This window comes from Triturus cristatus, chromosome 3_1 (assembly GCF_964204655.1).
Source record: "Triturus cristatus chromosome 3_1, aTriCri1.1, whole genome shotgun sequence".
Taxonomy (NCBI): Eukaryota; Metazoa; Chordata; class Amphibia; order Caudata; family Salamandridae; genus Triturus; species Triturus cristatus.
The window spans coordinates 154,974,785-154,991,733 of NC_140583.1; the positions used below are offsets into that span (position 1 = coordinate 154,974,785).

At 39.6% G+C, this 16,949-nt stretch overlaps 1 protein-coding gene across 11 annotated transcripts in view; it reads left to right on the forward strand.

Annotated features, from left to right (window-relative positions):
* The window catches only part of ANO5 (anoctamin 5), a 323,731-nt gene extending 308,075 nt beyond the window's left edge, over nt 1-15,656 (forward strand). For all 11 annotated transcript variants that reach the window (XM_085643617.1, XM_085643615.1, XM_085643607.1 and 8 more), the window contains 2 exons: nt 1,153-1,258; nt 10,535-15,656. In XM_085643617.1, the coding sequence (XP_085499743.1) occupies nt 1,153-1,258; nt 10,535-10,759 (331 nt within the window). In that variant the 3' untranslated portion in view covers nt 10,760-15,656. The remainder of the gene's footprint in view (nt 1-1,152; nt 1,259-10,534) is intronic.
* Nucleotides 15,657-16,949: the final 1,293 nt, after the last annotated feature.

Sequence of the window (16,949 nt, forward strand, 5' to 3'; positions counted from 1 at the left end):
AACCCCATATAGCAACTAATATTTATTATTTTAATATTTGTTAATTATATAGAAAGTGGCAGAGGCAAAATAAGACAAAATTTCTCTTTTGCCCAACATTTATATTGATTAATTGTAGATAAATTAGCCCTATACTTGATTTTTAGAACGTACGCAAAGTATCTACTACACAGAAGGAAGGTTTAGACATGGCTGTTTCAACCTGCCATTTTAAATTCTGTTTTAGTAGCAGGATGCATTTTGGTGCTAATTGTGTTCTAATATAACTTTATATTCCACCATAAAATATGATTTTGGTCAAATAAAATGGTCACTTCCGTTAATGAAGAAAGGGAAAATATATCCAGTATAACATACAGGACCAGGCTAGAAGGCTGTTAAAATATTCTGTGTTTTAACAGCAATATGTTCATTTTAAAATATCAGCTCAGTGACATCTGCCTGTTTGCGCATGCTGTGCTCACTAGTAACCTAATAGTTACAGCAGTCACCATGCATACCAACACAGGCCTTGTTCTAATTATCATTCTGTAGTGTACACATGAAACCACAAACCATAATAAGAGGCAGGGTTTGTGGTTTCAGAAAGGAAGTAGAAGTAGCTGTCCCATAAACTGAGGGCCCGCCTTGTAGGTGAATGGCTGTTTTTGTGCAGGTGCCGAGGTAGCGATGTGTGGGAAGCTTCCTTTTCATGGTTACAGCAGCTCATCCTTCATCTACCTGTGCCTCACCTGTGGCTCAGTTAGGAATGAAGAGGTATTGGGTAGCAGAAGATTGGAACGACACTCGTGATTAAAGCCTTCTGACGCTATATTGTTTTAAACGGAGCATCCATTATATCAGTATACACATCTAGTGTTATTGTCCAAACATCTATGGCGGTAAGCTGAAGGTGAGAATGTGGAATTAGATAATGCACAATTAAACAGTTTATTTTTGTGTGCACTGTGCCACTCGCCTATCTCTCAGTTTCATTTCCTTGTTCAAGAATTACAATATATTGCAGACAAAAAGTAATTAATGTCAACATTAAAGGTTTTTTGATGGCTGATCTCCAGAATTCCTCTGTAGGAACAAATTATATATTTGAAGAGTACGATTCTTATTTGATTAGCCATGACTGATAAACATTTTACATTATTAAATTCACAGGTACAGAGATTATCGCTATCCCCCTGACCATGAAAGGAGATATTTACACAGTATGCAATTCTGGCATATTCTTGCTGCTAAAATGGCCTTTATCATTATCATGGAGGTAGGTAACTTTTTGTTGTTGTTGTTTGTGCGTATGTTCACGTTTTCCTTGTATACGGAAATACGTTGTGAATGTTGCTAATCACATCTTGTTCAAGCACAATACAGAATTTGGAAAGGTTCTCAGAAATTAATTTTGTGGATGAAGAACAATATCATTACTTTAAAAAAAATCACACTGTTGGACTAGGCTAGGATTATGCCACAAGGCCACCCAACCCCTCACTGTGACCCACTGAGGAACACTATAATGTAATTTTTCTTCTTCTTAGTGTGATAACTTTGGATCACTCTTTTAACAATGGAAAGTTGCTTAAAATGCACTCTAAAAAAAAAAACATACTTGCTTTACTTAATCTGCACCATGTGATGACATCGTAAAAATAGATTCTGCCAAGTATTGCATGTACAGTGGGACGATACCAGTTGCAAGATAGAAGGTAACTATTTGTATAACGCTGGATGTTAAATCTACTGTAGGGCATGCCATTAAGATGAGCATTTTAAAAAGCCACATCCAAAGAAAGAGATATCAGATGTTTGAGATAAAAGTTATGTGCTCAAAAGATGTCCAGACCATTTTAGGAACAGCTAATTGGAAATAATCAAGAACATGCTACCTGTCCTAAAAAGAGTAGCAAATTAACTTTGGGATGATATTTTCGAAAGCTTGTGATTTGCCAAATATATAAAATGGTATCATATAGAGTTTGAGTGTTGCGGAGTAGATTTAGAAGAAAATTGGAAAACTAATCCTAATCCTGTCGTCTGAAAAAGTAAGCGGTCTTTAACCCATCTTTTCATTTAAATTGATTTTATAGAAATCTAGTTAGGAAATTGCTTTGAACCAGTTTTATATGTGGCTTTCAAAGTCTTGTTCTCACATTTTATTTATAAATGATATGATATTCTTCCATATACATAGGTCATTTGTTATTTCGATATTGACTGGTTCCGACTAGAACAATATGTTAGGTTGGTCCATATTTAGTGTGATATTTATGCTGAATATTCCTCTTTCCACAATGGGTTAAATTAGTAAAAAGCTAACACTGTTTGAAGAAACCTTCAGCATTGTTATGACCTCTACATTTCTCAGTGTACCTCACATGAAAAATAAAGGAGCAGCTAGAATCATTTGTTTTTTGAAGTGCCTTAAGTGTACCATTTTTGTTCTTGATTTTGTCCTTGACATCTTCAGATTACAAGAGTCTTGCTTTCTATGTTTTTTTCTGCACTTTTCCAAGATGCTTATACAAACTCATGCAATTTCTTGACTTTGCATCATGCATAAAATATGTAATAATCTTTGTCACTTTGTAGTTCAATGCCCATTAGTAATAATAGATGGGGCCTAATTTTTCTTTTTAAGTGTTTGCAAATCGCATACTTACTTTTTTGTGAATGGAGTCTGACTTTGCACAGCAACCGATGTATTAATAGGTCATGTCGCAAAATTGCCATTCATATTGGGTCACAAAACCACCTATTACATAGCTCGTAATTTGCAACCCCCTTTGAGCTACAAACAGAAAAATGGTGACATGCAAGGAACAGCAGACTGCAATCTCTCTGTTCTTATTTACAAATAGAAAACTGTTTACCATTTCAAAAACCAATAGGGGTTGTCTCTCTTGGGACTCCTTTCCCTTGGTGAATCAGTTGCCATCTTTTGAGGCTTCTGTAGCTGATCGGTGGTTTATGACATGAATTATAGTGCCAAATCATTGATATAGTATGTTCATAATTGCAGGACGCTTCTTCCAAATTGGAATTTAGTATGGGTCACAAAACTTATTTCAGGAGTTAGAAAAGATGTTTTAACTCATAAAATACGTTTTGTACATTTGAAAAAGGCATTTTGCAATTGCAAACAGAGTGATTGTGTGAATCGCAGGGCTGCAAATGCAAAATACCTTTGAATATATGGCGCCTATTGATTTATGAAGTCATTTTGAGTTTGACAGATGTGGGGCATCTGCCAAATTTTGCAGTTTACCTAATGCTTTTTGTGGTGTGTGAACCAAAGTGCTTCCGATAGAGACGTGTCAGAGGTACCATCAGAAATCTTTGACAAGACATCCCATCTGCCATTACCCTACCTTCACTGGATTTCGTCTCAGGACCAGCATCCAAGGCAAGATACTCATGGGCAGGAGAATAGATTAATGACCCCGCGCACCGGGAAAAACGTCCCTGTATATGAGGGTGATTGATCTTTTGATCAAACTCTGGGTTTGGGAGTTTTGTTCTGAAAAAACAAAGATTTGCCAAGCAATGCAATAATACCTCGCATCTGCCCATCAAACTGCTCTACCTTCAATTTAACTAACAACTACACCCAGTCATGTGACCCAGGAACAGACTACAGGCACCAAGTTGTTTTGGCAGAAAAATGCAAACTTTCAAAAAAGGGGCATTTTCAAAATTGTAACTTAAAATGTCTTTACCGTTAAAGAGGAATTCATATTACAATTTTTTCAGACACTAGACGTGAAATCTTAACTTGGTCCCAATTAATAGTTAGCATTTATTATATTTACTAAGGCAACACTAGGTTATCCTATGGGTAGGCATCACAGTAGTGATAAACTAAGCAGTTTTTCACTCCCAGTACATGTAAAACTTAAAAGTACATGTCCAGCCTTTTAATTAGAATCACCCTGCCCTATGGCCTAAGTAGGGCCTACCTTAGTGTGACCTATATGCACTAAAAAGGGAGTTTAATGCTTGCCAAGGGGGTTATATTGCTAAGACAAATTGGCAGTTTGAAACTGCACTCGGGCTGTAATGGCAGGCCTGGGATAGGATTTCAGTGGCTTCTTAAGTGGGTGGCACAATCAGTGCTGCATGCTTACTAGTAGCATTTAATTTACAGGCCCTGGTATATGGTATACCAATTTATTAGTGACTTATATGTAAATTAAACATGCCCATCCAATGTACACCAATTTTAGCATTTTTTAGGGAGTGTACACAAGCACATTAGCACTGGTTAGCTATGGTAAAGTGCACAGAGTCCTAAAGCCAACAGCAATTAATTCAGCAAAATAGGAGGTTGAAGGAAAAATGTTAGGGGGGCGTCCACCCTAAGGTTGAAAGGTCTAACCAGTATGCAGAATGACGGTGTTGCTTTTAGTTTGAAGTAGAACTTTCAGTTGCTCTGGAAGCAATTTAGTATTGTAATAGTCTAGTCCTTATTTGTATCAAAATGTGTTGGTTTTGTTTGCCTGTTCTATAGTTATTGCAGAAAATGTTGTTAGTGACTTATGACTGCATCATAGTACATCATAAACACTTTTGAAGATAGGTGTTCGAGGCATATGAGCTGCAGATCACACACTTCGGATAAGATCGCCATCTGGTGTTGGGCTCGGATGCTTGCAGGTTGTTGTTGTCTTTGGAAGAAGTCTTTTGGTCACGAGATAGGTGACTCCTCCCTTGGACTACAGTGCGCACGGGCATCCACTCCATCCTCAGATTGTTTTTTTCCGCCATTGCGTTTGGATGAAACTTTTCCACTCCGGTAGAAAACTTCTAAACCAAGCTTTTTGCACCTTTACTCGACATCGAATTCATCGGGCCGGTTCCAGACGTCGACGCGAGCGATTAAACCTATCCGCGCCGTGAGGCCTGCGGTTCATGGAAAGGACACTCTTTAAAAAAATGCACCCAATGTGGAGCAAAATTCCCGCACAGTGACCACCACAAGGTCTGCAACCTGTGCCTGTCGCCGGAACACGACGAGTTCAGCCTGCCCCGCATTCCGATCCAAGAAGACCATTCGGGTTCGGAGAGCTCGACGCCATATCATGGCACACAGACCAGCTCCGGAACCAGAGGGCATCTTTGATGAGGGCCCCGATGTCCCGGAAGAAGATTCCGAGGAACTTCACATTATATCAGAAGCAGACGACTCCGACGGCCCCATTACTTCGGGGCAACGTGTGAGTACCAATGCCCCTACCCCAACCCCTCCAAAAAAGGCATTGGTCAAGACTTCGCGAGCTGGCCCCAGTCGCGACCGAAAACAACCTTCAGAAGCCCCGCCTTCCGGCTCGGCTCCGAAGAAATACAAGCCTTCAGGTGGCTCCGGCCCGAGCAAACATATCATTGTACCCCCAGCACCTTCAGCACCGAAGACACAAGACCTCTCGGCACCGAAGCCGGCTCCGGCACCTTTGGCACCGAAACCATCGAGGCCCGTAGACAAGCCGGCACCGAAAGCTCCCAAGCTTAAAGACTCCATTTCGGCACCGAAACCTTCATCGGCACCGAAACCCTCACCGGTACCGAAACGACCGGCTAAGGTCTATACTACACCTCTTAAAGACTCTACCGATCACCCAAAACATAGATCGGAACCGAAAAAATCGGCGCCAAAGTCTGGTCCTGAAGACCAAGAACTTTTCCACCCAGATCCAACGCAAAAAAGGATCTATATTAATCCAAAAACTGGACCTGTCACTGCTGTGCTATGTAAGAAAAGGAAGCTAGACACACCGTCTCCAGCTCCTGTAAAGAAGGACTCAGCCACTACATCCATTCCTCCTTCCTCTCCTGTATGACCTCTTACCCCACCCCCCCTGCCTCCACCACCATTACCTCCACCATCTCATTCACATACACCACCTCCACAGGATGATGATGACCTAGGGGGAGGGGGGTGATCCGGATGATCTTAATGATCCTAATGATCCTTTCACAATTCTGGATATTGTACCATTGGACGACTGGGCTTACCCTCTGCCTGATGTACCTGATCCTACTACATACCCTTCCAAACCCTCACCTCCAGATGACCACCTCGGGTTTGGACAACTAGTACACAGAGCAGTACTTTACCATGGCGTCACCATGCACTCTGATGCACCAGAGGAAGACTTCCTTTTAGACACTTTTGAGCAGTCTCAGAAATCAGTCCAAATTGTACCTATGATTATAGGGGTCATAAAACACGCCACAGAAGTTTTTAAGGACCCCGTCCGGGCCAGGGTACTTAACCCTCGAATTGAAAAAAAATATAGACCTGCCCCAGAAGATCCTTCTTATATTAAAGGACAGCTCCCTCTAGATTCTTTGGTGGTTTCCAACGCAAGGAAACGGGCTAACTCCCAAACAACAGGAGATACACCGCCCCCAGACAAAGAATGCAAACTATTAGAAGCCTCGGGCGAAAGAGTAGCAGCACGAGCAGCTAACCATTGGCGTATTGCCAACACACAAGCCCTATTGGCACGCTATGATAGGGCTCACTATGATCAGTTAGAAGATCTCATACAACACCTACCAGACCAATACAAGACCCAGGCAAATGACCTTATACAAGAGGGAAAGCTCATCTCAAATGCCTCAATTAAATGTGCACTTGACACCGCAGACACTGCCTCTAGAGCAATCAATACAAGCATACTTCTTAGACGCCATGCATGGCTACGTATTTCAGGCTTTAAGCCAGAAGTACAAAGTACCATACTTAGCCAACCATTTAACCAACAGCAACTGTTTGGACCAACAGTAGATACTGCACTTGAAAAAATGAAGAAAGACACCGAGACTGCTAAGTCCATGGGAGCATTGCAGTCTCCACAGCCATGTGGCTCCTTTCGACGCTCCTTCTATAGAGGAGCATCCAAAAATATTGGAGCAGACACCTCCTCCACGTTGAAAACCTCTACACAAACATCCCCCAATAGAGGATATTTTAGAGGAGGATATAGGGGGAAACAACACCAAGGGACGAGGTCGAGGCAATACCAACACTAGTACCTCCCCCGCCACTAAACAGTGACTTTCCTCCACTCCCCCCAGACCATTCCACTCCAGTCGGGGGAAGACTCAAACAGTTCCTACCTGTCTGGGATTTCATTACAACAGACAAGTGGGTAAGACAATTTATCCAGTATGGTTACTGCCTGGAACTCACAAATACCACCCCCACATATACCACCCAAACAGCGTCCCATGTCGCCAGACCATCTTACACTCCTCAAGCAAGAGGTTCTCTCCTTGCTTCAAAAACACGCAATAGAGCCAGTTCCCTTCCAACATCAGGGCACAGGGGTATACTCTCTATACTTCCTAATCCCCAAGAAGGACGAGACGTTAAGACCCATACTCGACCTCAGACTCCTAAATCGGTACATACACTCAGATCATTTTCATATGATCACTCTTCAACAAGTGCTTCCACTATTACAGAAAGGCGATTTCCTTGCCACACTAGATCTCAAGGATGCCTATTTTCACATTCCCATGCATCCTGCCCACAGGAAATATCTAAGATTCCTGGTAGACGGGCAACACTATCAGTTTACTGTCCTCCCGTTCGGAGTGACAACTGCGCCCAGAGTATTCACCGAATGCCTAGCAGTAATAGCAGCGCATCTCAGGAGACAACAAATTCATGTCTTCCCATATCTCGATGATTGGCTCATAAAAGCCAATTCATTCAACAAATGCGTTCTACACACTCACCAAACTATTCAATTTTTACACAACTTGGGATTCACCATCAACTATCCCAAATCTCAACTACAACCCTCCCACAGCCACCATAAATACCTCCAAGGCCATAGCTTATCCCAGCCCAGCCAGGATAGCCAATATACAAGCTCTCCTCTTAAAATTTCAATCCCAACACTCTCTCCCAGCAAGAGTGTTCATGCAACTCATAGGCATGATGGCGTCCTGTATCTCCATTGTGCCGTATGCACGACTTCAAATGCGTCCCTTGCAAGAATGTCTAGCACGTCAGTGGAACCAGGCTCACGGACAACTTACGGATCTGGTGTTAGTGGACAGTCGCTCACATCGCTCACTAAAATGGTGGAACACCATAAACCTGTCCAAAGGGCGGCCGTTCTTAGAGACTCTTCCACAGATAGTGCTAACAACCGACGCATCTCTCACAGGGTGGGGAGCCCATCTCCTAGGACACACCACTCAGGGCAAATGGACCACTCAACAAATAGTGCTCCATATCAATTACCTGGAACTACTGGCAGTGTTCCTAGCATTGAAATCATTCCAATTACATCTAAAGAACAAAACTGTCCTCATCCGGACGGACAGCATGACAGCCATGTATTACATACAGAAACAAGGAGGCACACATTCTCTCCAACTGTCCCAGCTCGCACAGAACATTTGGAGATGGGCAATTCCCCAGAACATCTACCTGCTAGCAGAACACCTTCCAGGAGTTCACAATCAGATTGCCGATTTGTTGAGTCGACAAACCCAACAGATCCACGAATGGGAATTACACCCACAAGTCCTACTCCCATTCTTCCAAAAATGGGGCCAACCAGACATAGACCTGTTCGCCACACACAAACGCAAAATGCCCAACCTTAGCCACCAGGTTTCCCCACCCACAGTCGAAGGGCAATGCGATATGGATGAACTGGTCAGGCAGATTTGCGTACGCTTTTCCGCCTCTCCCCCTCATTCCATTCGTGGTATGCAAGCTCAGGCAACAGTCTCTCAAGCTGATACTAGTAGCTCCCACATGAACACGTCAACCCTGGTTCACAACACTACTGGAACTCTCTCTAGTTCCACACCAAAGACTGCGCCTCTCCCCGTCCTTATTAACCAGAACCATGGAGAAATCAGACACCCCGATCCACATCAACTGAACCTAGCGATCTGGCTCCTGAATTCCTAGAGTTCGGTTACCTCAACCTACCACCAGACTGCATGAATATTATAAAGGAGGCCAGACGGCCTACTGTAGAGCCTGCTACGCCGCAAAATGGAAAAGATTTGCCATTTACTGCACTAACAAGGATATACGCCCACTGGATGCATCCATCCAGAACATCATTTGCTACTTACTACACTTGCAAAGATGTAATTTAGCGTACTCATCCATACGTCTCCACCTAGCAGCATTAGCAGCCTACTTACAAAATCGACAACACTTGTCACTATTTAAAGTGCCTGCGATCAAAGCTTTCATGGAAGGTCTTAAAAGGATTATTCCTCCCAGATTACCACCCTCTCCAGTGTGGAATCTAAATATTGTTCTCACTAGGCTCATGGGTCCCCCATTTGAACCTCTGCATAAATGCGAACTACAATTCCTTACATGGAAAGTGGCTTTCCTTATTGCTATCACATCCCTTCGAAGGGTAAGTGAAATCCAGGCTTTAACCATACAAGAACCATTTCTACAACTACATCATAACAAAGTGGTTCTTAGAACAAATCCAAAATTCCTGCCAAAAGTAATTTCTCCATTCCATCTTAACCAATCAGTCGAGCTACCAGTGTTCTTCCCAAATCCGGACTCGGTAGCTGAAAGAGCTCTTCATTCCTTAGATGTTAAAAGAGCCCTGCTGTATTACATTGACAGAACCAAATCTTTCCGCAAAACCAAACAATTGTTTGTTGCTTTCTCTCCACCACATAAAGGCAACCCCATTTCCAAATCAGGGATAGCCAGGTGGATAGTTAAATGTATCCAAATAGTTTACCAAAAAGCTAAACGCACTCTTAACAGTTCCCCCTAGAGCGCACTCCACACGCAATATAGGGGCTTCCATGGCATTCTTAGGAAACATTCCCTTAGAAGATATTTGTAAGGCATCCACATGGTCTACAACACACACCTTCGCTAAACATTACTGTGTTGATGTGCAAGCCAAACAACAAGCTTCTGTGGGTCAGGCTGTCCTTAAAACCTTATTCCAAACTGCTGCAACCGATACAGGTGACCACCGCTAGGGGAGACACTGCTGTATAGTCTATCCTAAGTGTGTGATCTGCAGCTCATATGCCTCGAACGGAATATGCTACTTACCAGTATGCATCTGTTCTTGGCATGTAGAGCTGCAGAGCCACCCACGCCCACCCACCTCCCCGGGACCTGTATCTGTTCCAGCATTGTCTTAATTAGACATTACACATGGACATCCTTTCTTTATTCTTACACACTCCATCATTTCCCATCATGGCGCAAATCAATATGAGGATGGAGTGGATGCCCATGCGCACTGTAGTCCAAGGGAGAAGTCACCTATCTCGTGACCAAAAGACTTCTTCCAAAGACAACAACAACCTGCAAGCATCCGAGCCCAACACCAGATGGCGATCTTATCCTAAGTGTGTGGCTCTGCAGCTCTACATGCCAAAAACAGATGCATACTGGTAAGTAGCATATTCCTTTTTCCAGAGGTGAGACAGTGGGTGGTGGTGGAGTTGTATTACAAATGACAGCAGTGCCAATAAAGAACTAAATATAATGAATATATTTTTTTATTTTTTTCAGCATGTTGTCTTTTTAGTCAAATTTTTTGTGGCATGGATGATTCCTGATGTACCTTCAGAAGTGAAAGCCAGAATCAAACGTGAAAAATATTTGACACAAAAAATTCTACATGAATATGAACTTTATAAACTGAAAGAGAAGCTAATGCAAAAAGAATGTAACGTGGATATTGAAAAGGAGGTCATTGCCACTGAAGGAAAAGTTCAGTTGTCTGAATTGATGTAACTTGTGTTTTTTATCCAGTGTATCGGTTTGCCTGTGAAACCTCAGCCATTACCTTATACCTGTCTGTGCAATATACCCAAAGCCATATGAAAGTTAAAACTTTTTTTGCCAGTTAAACTAATTGTATAAAAGAAAGTTTTTCCAAAGTGGCTAAAATTCAAGAAGTGGCTAAGTTCAATAAGCAGCTGTATTTTAGCAGGGTCACTGCTAGAAAAAAACACTTGAGAGGATTTTGTTGAGTTCTCTACCAATACCTGCTGTTCCATTTTTTGGACAACTTGGATTGTGAATGGCCACCTTAAGTTTCTGCACCATCTGTTTGTGATGGAAAAATGCCTGCTTGCTCCTGGCTACAATTTCTTGTTGAACTAATTCCCAACTAAATTATGGATCAGCATTCTCCCAAGTGCATGGTGCTTTCAGTGACTATTTGAAGGTGAACTCTACATTTTCCCTGCATCTTTAAGAATGTTTTAACTGTGCTTATTAAATGTTTAGAGACACCAAGTAGGTTCGCCATGGTAGAGGCTGTATTTCATAATTGGACCAGGAAAATGCCTGTTGGATGGTTAGGGACAATATTTGTGTGTGCTAACCACATTAGTCTGAAATTTCTGGCATTTAAATGTTGTGAATATTTTATGTCAATGTTTTCTGCATACAAACAGTTTGAGCTCATGCTGAGAGCTATCCATGAAACCTAAACTGTTGTTTTTAATACTTAGCTAATGGTTTTAATACTAAATATCTATTTAACTTCTTGTTTAAACTCCAATACTGTAATCCTGCCAAGTATGCTGCAAAGATGACTTGGATAAACAATTGCTTGTCACTGACATTTAGTGTTCTGCAGATCACATGTTCGCACCTTGGTGAAGATTACTCAATCTCCCACCTCAAGATTGACTAGTTGAGAACAATTCAATAAGTTGGTATTGAAATCTATTACTGATGGCACTTAGAAATGGCACCAGAGTGCTATGAAACCAAGGTATGAAAACATGTTATTACTCAAAAAACCAGGTGTTATCATTTTAGTTAAATGTATATCTGCAGAATTCAAAATTACCCAAAATGACATATTCAAGAGCTTTTTATCCAAATCAATAAGAATACTCAAGTTCTCAACTGGCAGCATTTGTGACAAAAGTTGAAGGGGTTAGAATCATACTTTGTCTTGAGGCCTTGTTTGTCCTTTGCTGTTTCAGGTGTAGAACCTGAGGCTATACTCAGCAGCTTGCTGAGATTACTTGCCATTTTGGGAAACATACCAATAATGTGTGTGTTTGTATCTGTATTTGACATTGTGCAAGTCTAGTGCACATTGGTTCTTTTTTACTTTAAATTATAATTTTATTCATGCCCTTTAATCTGAAATCCTTTGATTTTCTTTTTTTTAAAGTTTTTTTTTTTAAGCAAGATTTTATATTTTATTTTGATCCAAAGAGTCTTTCTGTGTTAACAGAAGCAGGGAACTAGCCTGAAGTTTTAATTTTGTTCAAGAAATTATTGTGTGCTGTTTATAAACCGTCCTAATTTTATATAATTCTCGAGTTGTAATCAATATATTTTATGATGTTATTACGTTTTTACTCATGTACAAATTGTGCAGTGCTTAGTGCCTTGTTTATATGCATTGGACAAACATTTATGTAAATTACCGTTCACTGCTATGTATTTGGCTTACGTGAAGGTGTTCACTTACATATAAAACTCTCAACACAGTAGCTAACACGTATTTATACTATGCTATCAAAATAGATTACACTTTGCTGTTAAATTGTTCTGTGAGTCAGTATTCTGCAAATCATGATGTTGGATTGCACCACGGAGCACCTAATTTTAAAAGGCAAATTGAGGATACATTTCCCTAAGTTACTGATGCCTAATCTATATTTGCACTTTGTAATTGTCTAGACTTGAAGGCCTGAAATTGTCAACTGTCCAATGGATATACTTTGTATTAAAAGCTTTCATGTATATTATCAAATGCATGAGCAGATTTGTGAATCCTGACATGCTGATGCAAATATTGAAATTGGTGATGACCATTATTCTACAGGGGTTATTTCTAACTTCGGAATTAAGATAGATGCCTTGCTAGTGTATACAATCTATCCTCCTTCCAGTCTTATCATTACCTCTTAACTGATATTGTACATGTCAAAATAAGGAAGGCTTGCATATTAAATCTCAATCTTCCATTACAATTGTTTCCAGTCATCTGCTATTGCATTTAACATGGAGAAAATAGACTCAAAATCCTGCACTAAATAATAATGAGTAGAGAATTGTTGAGATACTCACAAACATATTGCACCCAGTATTAAATGTTAACAAGCATAACTGAGATCCATATTGGCATTCAAACATATTTTTCTAAACATTTCTACCTTTTTATACAGTTCTACTTACTAGTTGAGGTACCTGTAGTTTAGATTAATCAAGGAAGCCATAGTCCTAGTCTGTCATGTGAGTGACCCTTTTATTTTGTAAAAACATTGGAAATTCCTTTATGGGCAAAAACTGCAGAAACGTAAAGTGCATTAAACCAAAGATCAAAACTTATCATGTAAATGTATATGCAGATCTCATGTAAAATGAAAATGTATTTGAAATTTCATACAGGTTTCTTGAAAATAGAATGGCTCCCTGCCAGTCTAAACATCCAGGCACTTTCAAGATATGGCATTTCAATCTAATTATGTTATGCAACCATTTTAATGACAATTAATTACCAACAAAATATGATTGAGCCTTTGTTGGTGATGGATATTTACAGGTTTGAATATCACACACATTTTCTTCCAAGGTTAGTATTCAAGTGAAAATTGTAATTAATGACATTGTCTATTGATTTAGAATTCCACACATTTAAGTTCATATAGAAATCTGCAATGTCAATTTTCATTTGTGCACAATTGTGTTTAGAGTATGTTACTATAGACCATGCAATTTGAAGGAAATGTAGTAGTTTTTCCAACAGTGCCAACTTGTAGCAGATGGCATTGTTTTTACAAACCATGCTATACTGGAGCAGCAAGACACTGTGATGCAGTATCCTTCCTAAAATGCCCATGTTAGACATCACAGCTACAAACTGTGTTATATTTATGTCAACAAATCTGAATTGAGAAAGGGCTGATTGCAAAAACACTTTTAGTGAAGGCTTAAAGCTCCATAGTGCAGCGGAGTGAAAGTTCAGTCAAATGACGCCAAGCTCATATCGTTTGGGGTCAAGACAACACGTTGGCATGGTCATTTTGTCTGCTAGAACCCCTGCAGCACAAACCGTTTGACTGCCTGTTTAGTGTTCCAAAATTTGTGAACAAGTACTATCTGCCACTAAGGCATGGTGCATATCTCAATATACAAGTTGTTAAAACTTGTATATATGTTTCATGTAAAGTCTTTATTATTACGGGAAGTGTTCACGGGAAATGCAGTGGGATATGAGCTCAACTTTCATTATATTTTGAGTGGTTTCAGAATAAAAATGTGGAAACATGCTTGCAATATTTAACAATTGAGTCTCTTTATAATGCTGCCTGAAAGATGAATAATTAAGAAACCAAGATTGATGATTGTTTCAAAATAAAAGATACCCAAAATAATTGCAACTTGAAAAATATGGTTTGCTAATCTGTCATGCAAACGTAAATACTCGTTCTCTGCAGTATCATTCAATAAAACTTGTTTTATGCATGCCAGTACTGTAAAATAAAATATAATGGAGAAGCTGTGCAAAACCGTTATGGGCAACATGTTAATAAATTGGAGGCCCGATTCTTGAAGATAGTAAAAAAAAGTTGCTGCTAGAAGTCTTTGCATGGTGCACATTTTCGGCTTTCCGAAACTCACAATAGTTAACGGAAGCCCTGAAAACCATACCCCTAACAAACGTTTGTGAATTAACTTTTTCACCTCAGCAAATTAACATGTAAATATTTGCTCATTCGAAGATCTGCTGAGTGGTTTTAAACTCGCTTCTCCTACACATACTTTTTTCATATCCAGAGAGGTGGTTATCCGAGCTCTGATAAGGCCAAGCTGCCATAGTTTGCCACCTCGCTGCATGGCATCTAAATGAACAATAGATTTTCTTTTACAGGATAAGTAGATTTCTGAACCATCCATCCCATGGACAAGTAGATAATTTATAAAATTAGACCCATGATAGCGGACATTATCTTGATAGAGAGATAGGTTTGTGAACACTTTTATGAATCATGGAAAAGATTACTATAGTTCGAGACCTTACAGATGGCAAGGAAGCAAGTAGATACATTGTATGGATCAATTAACCTTGCACAGTTTTATAAATTCCTTTTAAAACTTTACTTATGTCTGTTACCTTTGATGGAATGCTTTCTTTTTGAAATGTAATTTCTCTATCTCTCTATCTCTCTATATCTCTATCTCTATCTCTCTAGGCCAATGTCGAAGATATTAAAATATGGATTTATTTTTCTGTGTTGACGCTTACAATGCAAACAAATATCCTGCTGCTTTCCACCAGTGACATACGGCATATGAAATGTACACACTATTGCATTCTAGAAACAATTGCTACACTCCTCCATAACACACCTTTTTAAATGATGAGTAAATAAATGTTATGCTATAATTAAATGCACAGAAAGAGCAAAATGTCAGTTATCCAAATCTTATTAACAAATTAGCATCTGGACTGTGAAGAGTCACAGGTTTAGTGGTTGACTATATTTAATTTTTAGTTGTTAGAGTAATATATTCATAAATAATCTTTGATTTGATTCTGTAGTAATGTTTGTTGTTCCATGTTAGCCATAGAACCATGAAGTACAACAATTTATTGAAACACTGTTTCTATTTTTACTTGTTTTATTGACAGATGTAAATAAATATTCAGTGAATATTGCTGTGTGAAACTACATTTTTTCCTTTAGTGCTGAATGCAGAATTGACTCCCCACCTTCTCTCCTCTTTGTGAGTGCAAAGCTGTGCAGTAATGCTGTTGGCCAGGTTGGCATGCCACATATGTCTGTGAAGAGATGACATTTATCAATGGTCTTAAAGGAATTTACAAATACAGCCTTGCATTAATTTACTTAATATTCTATTAAATGGGCTTCTATCTGGTCTGTGAATAAATGACTATATTGTGTTCCTGTTTCAACCATATTTCTTAGATGTTTCCATAATTTATTTGACCAAATACACCTATTACTGTATTATACTCAATATTTCAGTATTATATAGGCACATGGAGTTGCAAAAGCTGCATGCCCTTGGTTTAAACTTGGCACCAACAGTTTCATATAGCAGAGGATAGAAACTTGCTTTTTAAGGCACGTAGATAATACACAATTTGATTTGCTTTCTCATTCACCTGACAATGTAAAAAGTTCAACTCTAACATCTTCATCTTGAATGCAATTTCTTCAGGATTAAATTAAGACAATCACGAGCCACAGCAGCTCTCCACATTAGAAAGGGAGCTCTGAGCTGTTCAGAAATGGTCAATGCATCAGGGTGCCCACCTCTCCGACTACCAGAACAAGACAAATGCAACAAGGAAACCTTGTCGCAGTCTTGGTAAAGACCACATTCTGATAACTATCTTTGCAACATAAAAATGAAAACATGATTCATGAGATTTATCGAACAAAAAACATCAATAATATTGTTTTGACTGATGCCGAAAAAAGTTCAGCCTTCAACAAGACATTGAAAAGAGGAATTGATTTTTCCCAGTTTCCATGTCACAACCAAGGGATTTTGACATAATTGCAATATAACAAGCTACAATTGCAAATAGTAAATTAAAGGTATTAGAGATTTTGTGTTGCAAAAAAAAAATAATTAAGACAATCTCTTCGCTGAACAATTGTTATCAGTAATGGCGATCCCTCCCAGCACTAGCTGACTCAAGGATTGTAACTCTACAGTGTCAGTCCTTAAGGAAAAGCAAATTCTTTGCTCTTCATAAGTTTTGCCCCAACCAATTGTGTCTACATCTAGAGGGTAGTTATGCCAATTTATCACATATTAAATGGTATTCCATATGTGGCAGCTAAACCCAAGTTGTCCGTCCTAATTTTTGACAGATATGATCCCATGGTGCCTTAATCTTCTTTCATCTCCAGTTTAGAATCTTTATTTTGTAATTTCCCTTTGTTCTTAAACCAGCCCCACCCGGCTTCCATAC